This window comes from Euleptes europaea, chromosome 18 (assembly GCF_029931775.1).
Source record: "Euleptes europaea isolate rEulEur1 chromosome 18, rEulEur1.hap1, whole genome shotgun sequence".
Taxonomy (NCBI): Eukaryota; Metazoa; Chordata; class Lepidosauria; order Squamata; family Sphaerodactylidae; genus Euleptes; species Euleptes europaea.
In genome coordinates this window covers 41110891-41132719 of record NC_079329.1, presented here as the reverse complement: position 1 = coordinate 41132719, position 21829 = coordinate 41110891, and the positions used below count along the sequence as shown (strand labels likewise).

Sequence of the window (21829 nt, the reverse complement as noted above, 5' to 3'; positions counted from 1 at the left end):
GATCACCCTTGGCAGGATAGGTAGAGGAGGAAATGCGTAAAGGATTCCCCGAGGCCAGGGTGTCAGGAGCGCGTCTATCTGTTCTGCTCGCGGATGGTGAAATCTGGAGAAGAACCTGGGAAGGCGGTGATTCAACCCTGACGCAAAAAGGTCCACCAGTAGAGGGCCTGCTTTGGTGTTGACCATCTGAAAAGCCTGGGAGCAGAGGGACCATTCGCCTTCGTCCAAGGAGCGACGACTGAGCCAGTCGGCCTGAATGTTTTGGACTCCCTGAACGTGCTCGGCTTGAAGGTGGAGAAGGTTCTTTTCTGCCCACTTCAGGATGATCTGGGCCTCCAGGTGTAGGGACGACGATCTGGACCCACCCTGCTTGTTTAGGTGGGCCTTCGTCGAAATATTGTCGGTTCTGATTAGCACATTTTTGGAGCGCAGGAGGGGTTGGAAGTGGAAGAGAGCTAACCGAACCGCTCTCAGCTCCAGGATATTGATGTGCAATTTCTGTTCTGATTCTGACCATTGTCCCTGAACTGCTTGCTTGTCCATGGTAGCTCCCCAGCCCTGAAGGGATGCGTCGGTAAAAATCTGGATGGGGTCCGGGAGGATGAAGAGCTTGCCCTTCTGAAGGTTTGGGGCGTGACTCCACCAGAGTAAACTCTTCCTGACTTGATGTGTTAATGGGATGAGCTTGTTGATTTTTAGTGTAATGGATCGTTGGTGTGGTCTGAGGAGCCACTGTAGAGGGCGAGTGTGGAAGCGTGCCCAGGAGATGGAGGAGATGCAAGCAATCATCTGCCCGAGTAGACATGCTAGGGATAGGAGAGGTGCTTGGCTTGATTTGGCTATGGTGTCTGCCAGTCTGGCGATCTTGATGGCCTTGTCCTCTGGAAGAAATATGACGTCCAATGAGGTGTCTATGACCACACCCAAATGTCGAATTCTTTGGGTGGGTGTGAGATGGCTTTTTTCTTCGTTGATTAGGAAGCCGTGCTCCTCTAGGATTTGAATGACTCTGCTGGTGTGAGCCTGGGATAGATGGACCGACTGTGCACAGATAATTAGATCGTCTAAGTAAGGATGGACTTGGATACCTTCCCGTCTTAGCTGAGCGATCAGGGATACCAGAACCTTGGTGAAGGTCCTTGGGGCGGAGCCAAGTCCGAAGGGAAGAGCCTTGAATTGAAAGTGGTTTCCCATGTACGCAAACCTTAGGAACTTCCGATCTGATGGGTGTATTGGGATGTGCAGGTAAGCTTCGCGAAGATCTATGGAAGTCATGTAGTCTCCGTGTTTGAGGGCTTCTGTGACGGAGAGCAGGGTCTCCATCCTGAAACGTCTCCGTGGCACGTAGCGGTTGAGAAACTTGAGGTCGAGGATGGACCTCCAGTCCCCGTTCTTCTTTGGGACAGTGAAGAAGATCGAGTAGACCCCCAAGAAAAGTTCCTTGGGAGGGACCTTCTCCACTGCCCCTATGAGCAGAAGATGATGTATGGCGTCCAAGGATCTCGAGTGCTTTGCCTGGGACCGAGACACAGGAGATGGTAGGTAGCGGTCTGGAGGAGTCTTTCGGAACTCTATGCTGTAGCCGTGTTGAATGGTTTGTAGTATCCAGGCATCCGACTGGGAGGTTGTCCATTGTGGGCTGAACAGCTGTAGTCTTCCGCCCACTGGTAGTGACTTGGCGTCACTGTTTTTGAGGTTTCTGGAACCTCTCAGATTTGTCGCCTCTAAATTGTTGTTGTTGCTGCTGGAAAGGGCGACTGAATCGCCCTTGGCGACGAAAGGGCTGCCGGTTGCTAGGCCAGGATGGGCGCCTCTGCTCTTGTCGGTAGCGAGAAAGAGTGTGGGAAGAACGGAAAGGCCTGGAAAAGGGCCTGGACTCCTTTTTGGGAGGGTCAGGCATGGTGCGTTTTTTATCTTTAGTTTCTGCCAGCATTTTGTCCAGGCGGTCTCCAAATAGTTTGCCAGCCTGGAGGGGGATTGACAATAGCATGGATTTGGAATTGCCTTCCACCTTCCAAGCCCTCAGCCAAAGGGCCCTACGGATTGCCGCGTTAGAAGACATAGAGCGGGCAGAGAAGGACAGAGCATCCAAGGATGCATCTGCCAGGAAGGCTGAGGCTCTTACTAGTCTGTCTACTCCATCAACTATTCTCCTATCAGCTCCTTCAAGGAGTTGGAATATCTTTTTACCCCATGCAATGGAAGCTCTGGCCATAATGGCAGCTGTGGTAGTAGCCTGAATCGCCAGGGCTGAGGACTCATGGACTTTCCTGGAGAGAAACTCCATTTTGCGGTCAAACTTATCCTTAATAGTTCCCGCCCCATCCTCAGACAGGACATCAGAGGATTGCAATGATGCTATAGGAGCATCCACTACCGGTAGGCTAAGGAGATCCATGGCTGCTGGGGACATATCATATAGCTTTTTTATGGCAAATGGGAATTGCCTGTTTTGGGTAGGTTTATCCCATTCCGTTTTGATGAGTTTGACAAAATACTCTGGCATGGGAACTTTCTTGGTCTGGGTGGAGGCTCGGGGAAAGTATCCTTTGGCCCCAGTGGGCCATTGCTTGGCCTTAGGCTCCTCAGTGGTGCCTGGTTCCTCAGAGAGCTCTAGGGCAATGAGAGCTTTAGACAAAAGGAATTGGTAATCCTCCGGGGAGAAAAGCCTCTGGGGATCCTCCCCTTCCCTGACAGGGTCCTCAGTATCAGAATTATATTCTCCTTCCTCCCTGTCTTCATCACTATAGGAAGAATAAGAGGACAGATCAGCCTCTGTCTGGACGCGGGAACTCTCCTTCAGAGCAGCCTTAGTGGGCCAAGACTTGGCTGCCATCTGGTGGCTGCAGCAAGGCTCGCTACTCAAGGACTGGGAGGGGGAGGGAGAGGGCTGCTCTGCAAGTTGGCCAGCAGGCGCGGATATGTTAAGCTGAGCCTGCCTTCTACTCAATACAAATTGCATCATAGCCTCCATTTCCTCAAAGGAGAAGAGGCTTCCCCCAACCGAAGCCGACCCGGGCGTTGGTACATTACCGTCCGACGTCCTCCGGGCTTGTACTGAATCGATGGGGGGCGGTACTTCCACTCGCTTTGCAAAGGAGGGAAGACCGGAGACGGCGGCTGGCGGGTTACCCGAGCTGCGCTTGGAAACCCGATGCCGCTTGGAGCTCCTCCCGGAGCTGGAGGATTTAACCTTTCGTTTTGCTCCTGTCTTTTTTCCGGAGCTGGATTTGGCGGCAGCGGACTTGCCCGGCTCTGTGATCTCCGCCGCTGCACCAGAGCCACCGCCCGAAGCTTCTAGCGGTTGCGTGACTACAAGGGGGCGAAGGGAGGGATCATAGTCTCTCTCCGACAACAAATCGTCCTCTCTGGGGACCTCTTGAATGGCGTCCGCCATTTTTTGGGGGGGGGCCGTTCTTAGCAGAGATCAGAGGGGGGGAAAAGGGGGGGCTTTTTTTTTTTTTTTTTTTTTTGGATAAGTGGAAAAGACAGGAGAATGAATAGGAAGTAAGAAGAGAGCGGTAAGAATTAGAAGAATAGGGTAAGTAGAGCGGAGCTCTGCTAATCACCAGCTCTCCCCGTCAAAGGCAGGAGGGAAAGTGGAAGTTGTAGGCTTTCCCGCCAGAGAGACAGGAAGTTGAAATTTGGTCCTGCCTCCCCGGGTAAAGGGCGGGAAAACCCAAGCTTGCAAGATGCCCTTCGCTCAGAGTGGGAATAACAAAGGCAACAGTCAACAATAGCCATGCAGATTAACCTTGGATTACACACATTAACAGATCACTTCAGGATACAATGGTTCCATATTAACATACCATACCCTCATTAGCACATTATCTTGATACTTACAGGACAATGAGTAGCACATTACTTCTGCAGGACAGTACTCAGCTCAAACCCAACCCCTTTCTGACTATATATTACTCTTCCTACACACTTGACACTGAGAGACACTGTCCTTCAGTGTTAATCCTCTGAAGATGCCTGCCACAGTTGCTGGCGAAACGTCAGGAAAGAAAATTCCAAGATCACGGTTACACAGCCCGGATAACCTACAAGAAACAATGAACTCTGACCGTGAAAGCCTTCGACAATAGTCCAAAAGAGAGTTGATTTATTAGAAAACCTACAGGTATACAGAGCTAACAGGTAAATTGGCACGAATGGGGATTGAAGGCATGGCCTGCGGCCTATATGGAAAAGCATTGGTCACATCAAGATAGCGGTTGCAGTAATGGCAACCACCCTCCTTACGAGGGCCGTTCCCACAGCTAGGAAAGGAATTTGACAGTTACCAGTTCTCGGCCTTGGACTGCACCTGTTGAAACCAAAACAAGCACAGTCTGTTTCTATCTGCAGAGAGCCGGCCTGACAGTAATACAGAAGTAGCCAAACATACAGAAATAGAAAAACACAGAAACTAAGGTATACAATTAGTAAAAGTATCATTAAAAGCCATAGGTAAAAATTTTGCCACAGCAAGGTTTAAAATTGGATCCGTGTCAGCCAATAGCTTCGCAACTATTTCTTGCTTCAGGGCAAGTCCCCACTTCTGGATGTATACTGTGATCCCTTTATCTCTGGGGATCATACTTTTTACAATCAATTAAAAAGTGCCAAACAATGCCCATGTTCCCTGATTTACAGTCACAAAATCGTTTAGAAAATGGGATCCCTGAAAATCTGCCTGAAAATCCCCCAATGGTAGTGCATTTAATCTGACCTTAGAAAAAAGTATTATATATTTGGGGACAGTTAAAAATTTACAATAAGCAGGTAGGATCCTTCAAATGGGGAGGCCCAGATAGTACAAGGAGCATAGCCTACGGGCTCCACAGCCAGTGCTCCGTTTGTCAAAGTGCAACACTCTAGATCTGACTATTTTACATGCAGAGGGATATTCCATTTGCTTTAAAGCCTCAAAGGAAAAGCTCAGTCTCTGCAATCTATCATCAACAAATTTTTGCCTTGAACTGCAAAAGCTGTCTTTCATAAGTAAATTCAAATAGAATCCCTCTGAAGAATAAAGAATTTTCAATCTGACGATGAATGTTGCAACCCAAGCTTTAGCTTCTAAAGGATGTTTCTGCAAATTCCAAATGAATTGCTAGACCAGAAATACATGTTGGCAAGTTGAACATGGAACGTAAAAAAAAATTAAGCAGGAATCATACTTTTCATTAACTTTGGCAATAGCCAAAGGTACACCAAATAATAATAACGGAGCTACCTTAGTCTTATACACCTGGATGGCAATTGAATAACTGTTGCTCAGGACCAGAAGGTTCCAATAAGGACAGGACTGAAGCCACCTTCAGCGACCAAGATGGAGCTGACACAGCCAACAAAGGCAGACTCAGTATTGAGGATGAAGTATGATAAAGACCCCGGATTCAGTGGGAAGTGCCCATTCCCTAAGCCACGCCCATAATCTGGAGGATCTGTTCTAATGAGCCTGTTCAGTGGATTTTGACTCTGCAAGCAGGAATCAATGGACAACATATTCCTCAACACAATAGGCAATGGTCATAACCATCTGTAGACAGTATCTTTCTCCCACACAATGATCAGTGCTTGAAAGATCTTCACGTCACCATAGGTGCACAGAAGACCATAACAGAGGGAATCCAGTAGTCAAATTAACCAGAAAATAAAACTTAAGAAAGCTCTGAAGAGAAAAAGTTCCTCTTGAAGTACTGCTGTGATGACTGATGAAGAACTGAACAGAAGGTGCGACCTCACCCACAACAGGTATGCATGGTTTCACCCCCAGCTTGGCAGAGAAGTAGAACTGGTGCCAGGAACCTTTTACATTAACTTTAGAAGGTTATGACTAGAGGCTCTGCCCATGCTCCCATTAGTGTGGTATATTGAGACCACAAAGAAAAACACTGTTCTATTCTTCCCTGCTAGATATCCAAAGGCAAGGAGGAAAAGTGGTACTTTTCATAATGGTGCTGAGTGCTCGTTCACTTTCTCCAGTATCTCTCTTTTCCTGAATGGGAAAATATTAGCAGGGAAAGGGAAGCAGAACAGCAGCTTTTGAAACCTGGGCCAAGAATTCAAACCTTGTTCTGCGAAGCTCTTAAGGAGCAATACAGAAAACTTCATAAACACACCTTTACTACAGGCGAGGACTTTTGTGGAATACTGCTTATGGAGACTGGCATTCATATTCCACATATAACTTTTAAAAAATTAGACCTGGCATTCTAACAGTCATATAGGCTGAGTGGAGAAATGCCCTTCAACCTAGAATTCACCTCACTCCGACCCTGGAGTACAACAGCTCAAAACTGCAAAGCGGCAACAGACCTTCCCAGTGCTAGCTTGTAGGAGCAGCGGGAGGCACGGCCACTGGGTGGAGCCTCTAAACGGCAATGCAGACTCACAGTTAAGCAACTCCTACAGGAGATACTCTCTGAGTTGCTGGTGGCAGGGTATGTCCAGTTTATTTTTGGTACCGCCCCCTCCCCAGGAGTAACGGAAAGGTTTGGTGATGCAGAGCAGAGACTTTGGACAGCCACTGGGTTTTGTGACATTCTGGGTGCCAGCCTGAAGGAAAGGGGGGGGGGGGATCTGTTCTTTCACAGGCTGTATAAATGTATAGTCCTCTTTCCTTAACTGCTGAAGAAGAAGCTCAAAGATGGGAGAGACACAAAACAATTCCTGACAGACAGCAAAGCAGAATGAGCAAAAGAGGGTAAATAAAATCAGCAGAACAGCATGACCAAAGGAAAGGAGCTGGGGGAAAGGAGCTACACATTTTGTATCACACAATTACTAATTAAGCTGTCCACAGATTTCCTCATGAGGAGAATTCCGGCTGCCCTTAATTCTGCATTCCTAGAGAACATTTTGCATGTCACAGAATGGACACTGCGAGGCAGCTGGAGTGAAGCTGGTTAATTTCAGACACCTACATTAAGCTTCTGGGGGTGGGATTAGAGAAGAGCCAGTGTGATGTAGTGGTTAAAAGTGTCAGACTTGTAGCGGAGAGACCCGGGTTTGAATCCCCACTCGCACCATGGAAGCTTGCTGGGAGATCCTGGTCCAGTCACATTCTCTCAGCCTAACCTACCACACATGGTTGCTGTGAGGATAAAATGGCAGAAAAGAGAATGATGTAATCCACTTTGCGTCCCAATTATGGAGAAAGGTGTGGTACAAAGGAATCAAATAATTAAATGAGTAATAAGATATCCTTTACCACAGCTGAGGTGACATTCTTTTATCCTAATTACCTTTAGTGAGTTCCTTAATGCAGCTCACATAATCTGCATTCCAGTGGAATCTTCCCTCAGAGAAAAGTGCGGCAAATTATCAGGCCCCATCCTTCTGTGGCCAAGTATGGGCTTGTTGTTTCTCTACCCCAAGGATAATGAAGCCCACTGCAAGAAGCAGCCTACTAATTCAAGGAAACAGAGTATATTGCTGTCCTAACTATATTTCACATGAAATGAACCATATTTAATGGGTTTAAGATTTGGGGTCCTACAAAACTATTTGGGCCACTACAACCTGTGCTAGAGTTTATCTCCTGCTCTGCATATTAGACTTTTTAATCCCACATCTGTAGTACCATAGAACAGAACATGACATATACACTCTACAAGGCATATGCAATCTTTGGAAAGTCTTTGTTTACCTACCTTGCCCAGAATGGCTCTGCCGGTAATCTACACTTGCCTGCCTTCGGTCTTTTGGTTCTTCGCTCCCTCCATCTGCAGGACAGCCAAAATAGCAAAAATGTATAAGGAGAGTAGAAAAATCAGCTTTCCTTCCCTGCCCTGGCTGTCTCTTATGGGACAACAGAGGAAACCAGCCAACCGATGTTATTGTGGCCAGGAAGACGAAACGCAAAACTTCTTCTTTTTCCCCCAATTCAGTATGTGCAATTCTTAGAAATGCATAGATAAAAGGGGATTTGCTTTAAATTCCTCTGGGATTATAAATTTTAAAGTCGATTTTGTAATAAAGTGCTTTTTTGAGGAAATTTTAAAAGCTAGTTTTGCTTAAATACATTCTAATACATTGTAATACATTTACAATGTTTAAGGAAGGTTTTATAAACAAGTTCCAACAGTTCAAGGATTAGTTGTCCACTCTAATGGGGCTCCAGAGATTTCTGTATAAATTATACAGAATCATTCTGTCTACATTATGAGAAGTGTTCCTTCTCAGGAGGAAGCTACGATGGACTTGAAGCTGGTGAAAGGAGCGGGTCAGAACTTCACATCGGTAATTTTTGTCGTTTCATAATTCTTTATTTAGAAAATTTCTGTGAAATCTCACCAGGGAACCTGCCCAAGGTGGTTTACAAGACAAAACATAATAAAAACATTACATATTGAGTTACTTTTTAGTTTTACATTTTTCAGGATAAAGACTATAAAATCGTGTTGAAAGATCAGCCACTTAATTAAAAGCTGAGGGGAAATAAGCACTTTGGCCTGAGGCCTAAAGGAGAACCAAGCAGGTGCCAGACAGCCTCAGCCAGAAAGGCATGGCTCCTTCAGTGATACCCAGGATCATCATCCCCTGCATCAAAAGGGGGGACCTCCATCATCCAGAAGCAGCCACAGAAAAGTCTGTGGTAAGAACCAGAGGGTTGAAAATTCATTTTATTTTTAAAAATTAAATTCATTTGTACCCTTTCTCCGCGATGGGGACCCAAAACAACCTACATTGTTCTCCTCTTCTCCATTTTATCCGCACAACAACCCTGTGAGGTAGGTTAGGGTGAGAGAGTGTGTCTGGCCCAAGGTCACCCAGCCAACTTCTATGGGATGAGTTGGGATTCAAACCCAGGTCTTCCAGATATTAGTCCAACACTTTTAGCCACTACATCATACTGAGCAGCAACTGATGAAAATTTGCCATGTTTGTTTATGCTTTCTGTATGACTTCTCTGTATGAGAACCCACACTCCATTAATGCGATCCAGTCTTTTAAGACCAGGATTCAGTCCACCCAATACAGCAGATGCTGCAGGCAAATTACTGGATAAAGTGAATGAAAGAAACTCAGCAGTGTTCAAAAAGTGTAGAGGGTAATATGGTTAGCCTCAGTCTCAATGGGTTGAGAAATGTCTACAATGATCCTAGTTATATGTAAGCGAGTGATAACAGAAGCGAAGAATATCTTCTTTACAGGAACAATCGATGTATCAGGAAATGAACACCCAGCAGAATATTTAACAAGTAGCAGGAAAACATATAACAAGCTGTGAAAAAATATCTAGTCTGTAGCTTGGTCACAGGCAATGCTGAAAGTCTACGCAAGATTAGAAGAAATTTAAAAGAAAGCCACAAGCTAAATCAGCCACACTGACTGGTTGCAGTCAGTGCTCATTTGATGTACCTAATAGCTGAAGACTTCAGAGTTGAACAGCATAATTGAAATCACAACATACTTCCATAACAATCACGTTGCAGAACTAATCCAAAAAAAGTGGAAGGACCCAAACTAATTCTCCCACAGGATATGGGACAGAACTTAGCAGTGGGCTGCTTTGAGCACTATATTGAAAACTGGCCTAATCTAATGACAGTTTGTGAGCAAATCTGTGTTTGTTGTTGTGAATTTCCTGCATTGTGCAGGGGGTTGGACTTGATGACCCTGGAGGTCCCTTCCAACTCTACGATTCTATGATTTTAAAGATGGCACTGTTTGAGCCAAAGCCCTCAACACTGGGTTGGATGACAAAATACTAGCATACAATGAAATTCACCTTTCAAGGTTGGAAAAGAATGTTTTTGGAAGAAACCTGGAGAGATTCACCAGGAGGGCTTTAAACTAATACTGCAAGGGTAAGGAGATGACCAATGTAGGGATTTAAATGAAGGAGAGCCTCAGGGATCTGTCCTGGGCCCTGTGTTGTTCAATATCTTTATACATGATTTGGATGAAGGAATAGAGGGGATGCTTATTAAATGTGGAGATGATACTAAATTGGGAGGGGTAGCAAATACGGTAGCAGACAGAGCCAGGATACAGGATGATCTTGACAGGCTGGAGAATAAAATGCATTTCCAATAAAATGCATTTCCAATAAAACCAATAAAATGCACTTCAACAGAGATAAGTTCTGCATTTAGGTAGGAAATTTCAAATGCATAATTATAGGATGGGGGAGACTTGTCTGAGGAGTAGTGTGTGCAAAAAGGATCTTGGGGTCTCAGTAGACCAAACACTGAACATGAGTCAGCAGTGTGATGAGGTAGCTAAAAAGGCAAATGCGATCTTGGGCTGCATCAACAGAAGTATAGTGTCCAGATCATGTGAAGTGATGGTATCGCTTTACTCTGCTCTCGTTAGACCTCACCTAGAGTATTGTGTTCAGTTTTGGGCACCACAATTTAAGAACTATGTAGACAAGCTGGAATGTGTCCAGAGGAGGGCAACAAAGATGGTGTGGGGTCTGGAGAACAAGTCCTATGAGGAAAGGTTGAAGGAGCTGGGTATGTTTAGCCTGAAACATAGCCTGAGTATGTTTAGCCTGAAGAAGAGAAGACTGAGAGGTGATATGATAACCACCTTCAAGTACTTGAGCGGCTGTCATATAGAGGATGGTGCCGAGTTGTTTTCTGTTGCCCCAGAAGGTCGGACCAGAACCAACGGGTTGAAATTAACTCAAAAGAGTTTCCGTCTAGACATTAGGAAGAATTTTCTAACACAGCGGTTCCTCAGTGGAACAGGCTTCCTCGGGAGGTGGTAAGTGTTCCTTCCCTGGAGGATTTTAAGCAGAGGCTAGATGGCCATCTGCAGCAATGCTGATTCTATGACCTTAGGCAGTTCATGAGAGGGAGGGCATCTTGGCCATCTTCTGGGCATGGAGTACGGGTCACTGGAGGTGTGGGAGAGGTAGTTGTGAATTTACTGCATTGTGCAGGGTGTAGGCCTAGATTACCCTGGCAGTCCCTTCCAACTCTATGATTCTATGAACAGCAGAGACCCACCTGGGAGGGACTGGTCTAAAGGAGACAAAGGTGCGGGGCTTCAGGTGTCTCTGTAACAATGCTTAAAGCTTGGAAAATAAGAAAGAAGAGCTTGAGCTTCTAATGCAGTCAGATTTAGTAGACATTATGGAAACTTGATGGGATGATTCCCATGACTGGAATGTAGTAGCGGATCCAAGAGACCTGGTTAACATCAGCATTGATATTCAATGGATTCCTCACTTACACGTTCAATCCTACCCACCCTCCAGTCTACTAAAGGATGCCCTGGGGGAGGGGGGCAGACTGGAATATTTGATTTCTACTTCATTGCTTTCTCATTTCAGATACATAGGAATGGCCTATCTTTTGACTCTTAAAGATCAGGTTTTGGCTGCAAATGTATATAACCCTCCTTACCCTTCGCCCTTTTATTATGAGCATTATTGGCCTGATTTGGAAAACTACATCTATGAACGTGAAGTCAAATATCCCAAGGCACAAGTAATATTGTTAATGCTCACAATAGGAGTGGTAGTGTAAGGGTTAGGGGAAATGACTACAATGCTGACCTCTATAATAGCAGTAAGTAAAAGTAAAGGTCCCCTGTGCAAGCAGCGGGTCATTCCTGACCCATGGGGTGACGTCACATCCCAACGTTTCCAAGGCAGACTTTGTTTACGGGGTAATTTGCCATTGCCTTCCCCAGTCATCTTCCCTTTACCCCCAGCAAGCTGGGTACTCATTTGATCAGAAGGATGGAAGGCTGAGTCAACCTTGAGCCGGCTACCTGAAACCAACTTCCGTCAGGATCGAACTCAGGTCGTGAGCAGAGCTTGGACTGCAGTACTACAGCTTACCAGTCTGTGCCATGGGGCTCTATTATAGGAAGAGGAATACAAAAGACCCCTTGGTGTAATTTTCAGCCAACCAATCAACAAGCTTAACTTTATAATACTAAATGGTAACACAGAGGAAGATAAATACCGTATATACTCCAGCATAAGCCGAGTTTTTTAGCCATGATTTTTGTTTAAAAAACTCACCTCGGCTTATACTCGGGTCAATACGGTAATTTGCCTGCCAGGCCCTCTCCCAGCGCGCTCCCGCCGGCCAGCTGATGGATGGGCTGTCCCGCCTTCTCCCCCCCACCCCACCCAATCGCGCCTTCTGCGCGGCGGCGGTGGCAGTTTCTTCCCCCCCCCACCCCCCCACCTCACCTGGGCCGGTCCTCCCGCTTGCCAGCTGACCCTGCGGGGCCTCCTGCACGCAGGGAGGGGGCCGCTGCCGCCGCCACCGCCTGCCTGCGCGCCTGGAGCCCGGTCAGGTAAGCCTGCGGGAGGGGGAGGGGGTGCATTTCCCCCTCTGCTTATACTCGGGTGACTAATTTTCCCCCATTTTTGAGGTGAAGTTAGGCACCTCGGCTTATACTCGGGTCGGCTTATACCCGAGTATATACGGTATGGGAATTCACTTATTATAATCAAAATAGCACCAGTGTGGTTGATTATATATTAATATCACCATCTCTTTGTGATGATACATTGCATTTTGAAGTAGGGTCACTGCTTATATTGTATAACTGTATTTTGAGGTCTTGTGGGTCATCAATATCCCATGTTGAAATTACTACTGATATTTGTCTGAAATGGGCCTATACCCTCCAACATGAAATTCAACAGATGTTTAACAGTGAACCATTCCATGAGCTTAGGGGGAAAATTCTTGTAGCACAAGACATTGCGGCAGCCCTGACACTATTTGGTGAATTAATTAAATCCTTGAGGCCCTTCTTGACTAAGAACGTTGAATATCAAATGGAAGAGGGCAATTTAAGAACAATTGGTTTGACAGTGAGCACTCAGATATGAAAAAAAGCAACTAAGGCATGCTATTAGGCTATACAAGCAGACTCAAATTATCTGCTTACCTAAGTCCTCTGAGAGGAGCCCCGTGGCGCAGAGTGTTAAGCTGCAGTACTGCAGTCAAAAGCTCTGCTCACGACCTGAGTTCGATCCCGACGGAAGTCGGTTTCAGGTAGCCGGCTCAAGGTTGACTCAGCCTTCCATCCTTCCGAGGTCGGTCGAATGAGTACCCAGCTTGCTGGGGGTAAAGGGAAGATGACTGGGGAAGGCACTGGCAAACCACCCCGCAAACAAAGTCTGCCTTGGAAACATCAGGATGTGACGTCACCCCATGGGTCAGGAATGACCCGGTGCTTGCACAGGGGACCTTTACCTTTTTAAGTCCTCTGAGCTTCATAATAAATATCAACATCTACCCTAAGGGGGAAAAACACAACTTCTCAGTGTGAGAATCATGGCAGGAGTTCGCCTTGGTATGAACACAGAAAAACATGCCAATTTTGGAGTATTCTCACAACCTCGGAAATTAGAGTACACCATGAGCTAGACTCTTACATATCTAAGGATTGCTGGGAAGAACACCTTTTTAAAGTACTTAATAATCCAACTCAGGAAGGAAACATAATTGACATCCCCATGATAATGCCATCAACTAAATCAACAGAATGGCTGCCTGTATCTATTAGTCAAACATATATTATATATGTCTGGTAGGTTTCCCCAGGAATTGACCTCTTCTATTGTTGTGCCAATTTATAAGAAGGAGGAGCATACTGATCCAGCTAACTACAGGTCGATCAGTCTGCTGGATTTGATAGGAAAGTTCTATGCAAGACATCTTCTACTGAAGCTGGAGGCATGGGAAAATGAAAAAGAATTTGTTAGCACCAGAGCAAACTGGATTTAGACAGGGACATTCAACCCTAGACCATTGCCTTCTGTTGCAACATCTTATTAATAAATACTTGAACGGATTATCTAGGCAATTATATGTGACATTTATCATTCTCAAATTCCCATGATTTTTAGTAGAAGGGTACATCATTATAAATGGACAATGGGTGAGAAGCCTGTGAGGGTCTTGTGTCTTGGATTCCCCCTTCCCCTCTTTGTTCTTTGCCTATCTCTTTGAACTCGTAAAAGCAGTTCACACCTCCCTATGCCTCCCTGCAACCGGGCGCCTCTTCTGCCTTTCCCAGGTGCCCTCCCCTGCCGCGCTTCCTGTAAGCACTCCCTCGGGCCGAGTCCGGCCTTGAAGATCTGATAGTCCCAGCAGTCTCGCTGGGACCCGTTTGATGTTTTGTATTGCACCAATCTATCTTGTAACTTCCCATAACACTAGTGTGAACCCCAGTGCCCTGGAGTAGATATATTTTGTAACTCTGGTATGCCAGCTCACTTGCAACTTTAAACTCGTGTCTGTCTCATCTATCTGAAGCCTTCAATAAATCCTTTGTTTCTGCATCCGAGCCTGAGCAGTGATTTTGCGAAGTTAGCACTAGAGGTGGGAACTCTCACATTAAGTTGCAAGTCACTGCCTTTTCGTTCTGCATCTGTACCTTTCGGGACAGTAATGCCAGGCGAGGAGGATACCTCTTCCCCCCCGGGTTCTCCGGAGAAACCCGAGGTTCCGGAGAAACCTGACCCTAACGAGGAGGGTGCCAAGCGGAAGGTGCCCGGTGCCCCCCACCCGGGACCGGGCTTGGGTACGAAGCCCAAGAACACCTTTAACTCTTGGCTGGACTCTCCTAAGGGCTGGTCGCTCTCCCGGACCGAGATGAAGTCACACCGGATGGCTTTTCCCAGCACGGGACTCGAAGACGACCCCGCGCGTAGGGAAGCCCTGATGGACGAGGAACGGAGGCAGTGGCAGGAGGAACGCCAAGCCATGCTGGAGCGCATGGATGCCATGCAGACCGTGATGGGTGAGATGGCTGCCGCCATGGACGCGCTGAAGGTACACCCCCCCCGGCAACCCCCCGGATGGGACACCGGCGACTCCCCCCGTTCTGCCCAGTACTCCGACCCGTCGAGACCTGAAGATCACGTACGACGGCTCCGGGGACCAGTTGACCTTCTTTATGGTCCAAGTGGACATTTTTATGCGGGAGCAAGGTCGGACCTTTACTTCCGAGGAGTCCCAGGTCCAATACGTAGCTTCCCTACTACAAGGTGAAGCAGCTGCGTGGATGGTGTTACAATATGAACTCCGCTCCCCCGTACTGCGGAGCCTTGACGAGTTCATGGTAGCCCTCCGGAACAGGTTCGAAGACCCGAACCTGGGAGAACGGGCCAAGGCCACTTTAATGCAACTGCGCCAAGGGACTAAGTCGGTGGCGCAGTATGCGAGTGAATTCCAGTCCCTTTCCAGCAGGATCTTGGATTGGAGTGAAGCCACTAGAGTACAGTGCTTCAGGGAGGGTCTGAACCCGGACCTCCAACATTGGGCCTTCATGCAAGGTAACCCCCCAGACGTCGAAGGTTGGGTCCGCCACGCTGCCGATATCGAGAATCGGAAGCAACTTTTGACCCTGTCCAAACAACGAGTCGGACGAGATCCAAAGGCCCGGGGTGACAGGACCGGCGGCAGGGACTCCCGACCCATGAGCGGGGGCGGTCCCTCGACAGCCGAGCGCCGCAAGCGGTTCGAGACCGGAGTATGCCTGACTTGTGGAGGTAAGGGGCACTTCGCCTCGCAGTGCCCATCCTGCTCGGGCCGTCCAGCACCTCCTCGCCAGGCACCGACCGAGCCGGAGAAAGCCCCGGCGGAGGGCCAACCCCGGCGCCGTAGTGGAGCGTCGGGCCGGCGGAGCGCGCCCTCCGCGCTGCACGCACGCCCTCAAGATGGAGCATCCTCCTCAACTGGTCCATCGGGACCTCGGATTATAAGTACAACCTTTGACTCAGCCGAGTCACGGATTACAACTACCACTGCCTCATCTCCTTCGTCCAGAGAGGAGGAAGAGTGGGAGATGCCGGCAAAAAACGCCGTCGGTCTGCTGTAAAGGGGGCTCCTCAGCAGACCGCCCCAGTCGTTGTGCAAGGAGCTCCACCGATGGTAAGCGCCCAAGAGGACAATGTGTATATTCGGGCACACCTTTCCCTACCAAAAGGGGGCCCCGTCTTAGAATTTCCCGCCTTGGTAGATTCGGGGTGCGCCCGCACCTTGATTAGTGAGGAAGCGGCCAAAAGGTTAGGCGTTCGACGCAAACGGCTTCCGGGTCCCCTCCGCTTTTCCCAAATGGATGGCAGTGACTTTAAGAAGGGACCCGTTACTCACCGTACTACTGCGGTGATTATGGCTGTAGGGGAACATTGGGAACGTTTGTATTTTACTATTGCCCCCATAGTTGCCCCCATAGTCCTGGGGATGAATTGGTTGCAGGGGCATAATCCCTCGATCGACTGGGTCAAACGGACACTCACATTCCCTGAGGACCCTTGTGGGGTGCACGACAAGGACCGAGTGCTTTGCGCCCCGGCCGCAGCGTTGGTGGGGTCCCCCTCCCCGATTGCCTCTCCGCCCCGTCTACCCGCGGAATATTCCCAGTTCGCGGACGTATTCGATGTGAGGGAATGTGACGAATTGCCCCCACACCGAGACACGGACTGCGCGATTGAGATCGTGGGGGAAGGCAAGTTGTCCAAGGGGAAGGTTTACCCCATGAGCCCCAACGAAAAGACGGTGCTGCGGGACTATCTGGACACCAACCTCGCAAGGGGCTTCATTCGCCCCTCCAAAGCCCCGTACTCCGCCCCCGCCTTCTTCGTTAAGAAAAAAACGGGGGACTTAAGGCTGTGCATTGACTTTCGCAGACTGAACGCGTGACCCAGTCTAACGCTTACCCCCTCCCTCTCATTCCAGACCTTCTAGCGCAATTGAAAGAGGGCCGGATCTTCACCAAATTGGATTTGGTGGAAGCCTACCACCGCATCCGCATTAAGGAGGGGGATGAATCCAAGACTGCCTTTTCTAGTTGTTTCGGAATGTTTGAATACCTGGTTATGCCGTGCGGACTTTCGGGGGCTCCGAGTGTTTTTATGCAATTAATCAATGAAGTTTTACATGATTTGTTATTTCAGGGGGTGGTGGTATTTCTGGATGATATTCTCATATATTCTGAAACCATGGAGGAGCACGTTAGATTGGTTCGCGAAGTCCTCCAACGCTTGCGGGAGCACAAACTGTATGCCAAAGTGTCTAAATGTGAGTTTCACCAGCCCTCCATCACCTTCCTAGGCTACGTGATTTCTCACCAGGGTTTAGAAATGGATCCCGAGAAGGTTCAAGCTGTGCGGGATTGGGAACCCCCCACCACACGCCGCCACCTACAACAGTTTTTGGGGTTTGCCAACTTCTACCGCAACTTCATCCCCAATTTCGCGCAGGTGGCCCTCCCCCTCACTTCCCTTTTGCGCACCAAGGGAAAGGGGGCGAACGCCGCACTGCCCTCGGCCTGGTTGCAGTGGTCCCCTCCCTGTCAGCAGGCGTTTGATGAGCTAAAATTGCTTTTTTCGTCAGAGCCAGTTTTGGCCCACCCGGACTGCACTAAGCCGTTTGTAGTCCAGGTGGACGCCTCGGACGTGGCCATGGGAGGGGCTCTCCTGCAAAGGGACGAGGAGGGGAAGTTGCGACCATGCGCCTACTTCTCCAAAAAATTCTCCCAATCCGAAATCAATTGGGCGATTTGGGAGAAGGAGGCGGCGGCGGTGAAACATGCCCTCACCGTTTGGAGGCATTTCTTGGAAGGGGCCGAGTTTCCGTTTGAGGTGTGTACCGACCACAAAAATTTAGAGGCCCTCAAGGGGGCTAGGAAACTCAACGCTAAGCAGATTCGGTGGGCGCAATTTTTTGCCAAATTCCGCTTCACCCTCAAACATGTCCCCGGAAAAGAAAATGCCCTGGCGGATGCCCTGTCCCGACTGCCCCAGTATCGCAATGATTTTGAACGTCCTGTGGACTCCCTCTTCACCCCAGAACAACGAGGGGAAGTCCCGGGACTCGCCGTCACTACCCGGTCTCAAGCCCGCCTGCCAGGGAGTCCCCTGCTCAAAGGTATCCCGGAAGCCTTCCAGCAAAGACTCCGGGACGCATCCCTGCAAGAGGTGGAGCGACAAATCCTTCCTGCGGGCATGGAGCAAAAGGACTCCTGGTGGGTGCAAGGGGGAAAACTCTATGTCCCAACGTCTCTCCGCAAGAAGGTTCTGGGACTGGTCCACGGGGCCAAACTGGCGGGTCATTTTGGTTTTGTAAAAACGCTGCATCTAGTAAGGAGGCAATTTTGGTGGCCCGGTATGAGAGCCGATGTGGAACTGTACGTGCGCAGCTGCCCCATCTGCGCTACGGCCAAGAAAAGGATGGGAAAGCCCCCTGGACTTTTAAAACCCCTGGAAAATCCCACCCGACCCTGGGAGGTGATCGCCATGGATTTTATCACCGACCTACCTCCCAGCCGGGGTAAAACGGTCCTATGGGTGATCACAGACCTTTTCTCCAAACAGGTCCACTTCGTTCCCTGCGCCGGACTCCCCTCGGCCCAGGGGTTAGCCAAATTATTCGTCACCCATGTCCTCAGGCTACACTCGATCCCCAGAAAGGTCCTCTCCGACAGGGGGGTCCAGTTCGTCGCCAAATTCTGGCGGGCCTTCCTAAAACTGATGGGGGTGGAGGAGCAGGGTCTCTCCTCGGCTTACCACCCCCAGACCGATGGTCAAACGGAACGGGTAAATGCAGTGGTCGAATGTTACCTCCGTTGCTATGTCAATTACCACCAGGATGATTGGGTGGATCTGCTGCCGTTTGCCGAATACGCTTACAACAATGCCCCCCACTCCTCCACAGGTTTCAGTCCTTTCCGGGTAGTGTACGGAACGGAGTTCGGTCCTTTCGGTTCCACTCCCGTCACCCCCGAGCTCGAGACGGTCCCAGAGGTCCAAGAATGGGTGCGGGTGGTCCGGTCTACCTGGCCCTGGTTACTCAAAAACCTCGAACGAGCCAAACGCAAATACAAGGAACAAGCTGACAAACATCGGTCCCCGGGCTGGGAGCTCAAGGTGGGGGGGCAAGTCTATCTCTCCACCAAGAACCTGCGCTCACTCCGGCCCTGTAAAAAGCTGAACGATCGATACGTGGGACCTTTCCCCATTTCCCGGGTGATCAATGAAGTCACTGTGGAACTAGACCTACCAAAGACCCTTAAGGGCGTCCATCCCGTCTTTCATATAAGTCTCCTCAAACCTTACGTGGCCGCCCCCCAGTTCCACTCCCCCCCGAAACCCGAAGTTCCTACTGTTGTGGGAGGGGACACCCATTTGGAAGTGTCCAAAGTATTGGATTCCAAATGGAAAAAGGGGAAATTGTTCTATTTTGTCCGGTGGAAACATCTGGGACCTGCTCACGATGAATGGGTGGCAGCTCCCCACATGGCAGCCCCCCGACTGGTTCACGAATTCCACTGCGCTTATCCCGATAAGCCCCGTCTTCCTGACCTTGCGGGATGGGGGCCTTAAGGGGGGCAGAATGTGAGGGTCTTGTGTCTTGGATTCCCCCTCCCGCAAGGTCAGGTGCCCAGTTATTAGGGATGGTGTTCCATCTATCAGTCTCTTGGACAGCCTATATTGATTATGCTAACCATAACCTTGAAAAGGCTGTCCTTGGTATCCTTAGATTTTATAGGAAGAAAGGAGGTTGTGTGGTTTCTCCAACTTTGGAAATCTTTAAAATGAAATTAGTGCCCAGTTTCTATATGGAGCAGCAATTTGGGGCTCTGGAAATCTCCATTCCTTAGAAGTTGCTCAAAACAAATTTGCCCGTCTTCTGTTGGCTGTTCCTCCCTCGACATCTTCAGCTATGGTCAGAGTAGAATTATCTCTGCCGCTTCAATGGGATTCCATATAGTGAACGAGTTTGCCCCTGTGACTGTAGGGCCACTGAAGACTTGTCCCACATCACATTCAGTGACTTGACACTCAGCGTGAAAGATTTCTGAGAGCCGTTATATCTCATTTCCTGGGGAAATCAGATCAGGATAACTTAGCACTGCCACTGACAGACAGGGATAATTTTAATTGCTTTCCAAATGGCAAGGTTTGTTGCCCCCCTGATAAAGATGATGATGAGGCAAGCCAATCTAATCCCTTCATATTGAAAACCTTTAATGGCATAAGTAATATTACAATTGTTACAAAGGTACATAAAATATGCAGTCATTAAGATAAAAACATAGGCCAGTAAATTCCAAAAGTAGAAATTACAAATTACAAACTTTGGGCTTTTTGAACTTTCATCACATCCACTAGAAAATTGGCAACATCTAAGGTAACCTCCGGATTGGAATCGTTTAATAAAAATTGACGTTTTGCTTGGGTAGATAGGTGATATTTGGAAAGAAGCCAATTTTTTAACCATTTCCCCAGGGGTGATTCATATAAGGGGCAGACCAACAGAATATGATCAATTGAGTCCAGGGAATAGGCATCACAGGGACAAGTCCTATCCTGGATTGGTATTTGTTGATACCTTCCATATAGCATCCTTGAAGGAAAGGCATTAACCCTAGCAAGGCAAGCCAATCTAAGTATGGCTGACCTGCACACCAACGACTCTACTCTGGGTCATTAGCCATTTGGATTGTAAAGTGTTCTATTTTGAGGTAGGGAATTCCATCATTTAGGTGCCAAGAAGGCCCTTTCTCAGGTTACCAGCTGCCTTGCCTCAAATAACAGGGGCACCAAAACCAGGATTGAGGTAGGGAATTCCATCATTTAGGTGCCATGATTTAGGTGCCAAGAAGGCCCTTTCTCAGGTTACCAGCTGCCTTGCCTCAAATAACAGGGGCACCCAAACCAGGATCGCTAAAGATGACCACAGTGGTCAAGCAGGAGCACATGGGAGTGTGCCTGCCCTTAAGGTATGCTGCTCCCAAACCATAATTCATTGCCAACTGAGAAATCATGAAAAAGCTGGAGAACTTGTTTTTCTTTTTGAGATTACGAACACCCAGCAAAATTAAGGGGAGTACAATTGATTCAGAGCACAGGTCAGTATTTAAGTTTCTTCTGCTGACCAGGCTGACACAATTGATTTAATTTTTTGATCATTTAGCTATTATAGTGAAAAACAATTTTAATAAACAAACAAACCTGATTTTTAAAAACCTTAAATGTTTTAACTAAATCCAAAAATACATATTTGTGTTAAACTACTATATGTCTGCGGTCAAAGAAAAAATCCAGAATTTATAGCATTTGTTGCATTTAGTTAAATAAAACAATTAAACTCCCTGTCTGGTGATAAGTACAGCCTAATACAGCACAACAAGAATATCCCCTAAACAGGAATGATTAACCTACAGAATGGGAGATCTTCACTTCCCAACGACTTCATAAATACCTGCTTCAGTTAACTATGGGAAACGAAATACCTCATTCATTTTGATATAACTGTAAAATTAATCTTTAAAAGTTTTCAAAACAAATCACTGTTTTAAAATGCATTGTGTTTAGTACTATCGAAAATGAAACCTACATGTCTCTGAGTTATGAAGAATTAAAGTTGTACTAATCTATAAGAAATGTAGAAAGCTATGATATTCCTGACAAGTAATTTAAATTTACTTTGCATCAAATCCACCCTGCTGCAATAGCAGATAGTAACATAGAACGAATCCTTTGGGGACAGATGAGGACATGGAAATAATATGCATTTAATTACATGCATTCTTCAGCAATCAGATTATCACATGGGCAATACCATTATGCATCTCAATAACTATAGTGACAGAAAAACTGGATACAAATAATTTCAGAATAGCACAGCCACTTTAGCAACTTGTTTTAACACTAATTATATAAGTACGTGTACTTACTGATTCCAGAGTAATTTTTTCCATAGCATTTACAAATGGAAATCACATTGAAATCACCCAGAAATCCACAAAGTTCACAAGACTTCATCCTCTCACTGAAAGATGTTCACTTGCCAACCTGGGGACTTTCAATTTCCATTTGATTAATGCCTGGTGACCT

At 47.6% G+C, this 21829-nt stretch overlaps 1 protein-coding gene across 2 annotated transcripts in view; it reads right to left on the bottom strand.

Annotated features, from left to right (window-relative positions):
* Positions 1-21829, bottom strand: part of TANC2 (tetratricopeptide repeat, ankyrin repeat and coiled-coil containing 2) — a 287584-nt gene that overhangs the window by 215618 nt on the left and 50137 nt on the right. For both annotated transcript variants that reach the window (XM_056863337.1, XM_056863338.1), the window contains exon 2: positions 7650-7721. In XM_056863337.1, coding sequence (XP_056719315.1) covers positions 7650-7721 — 72 coding nt within the window. The remainder of the gene's footprint in view (positions 1-7649; positions 7722-21829) is intronic.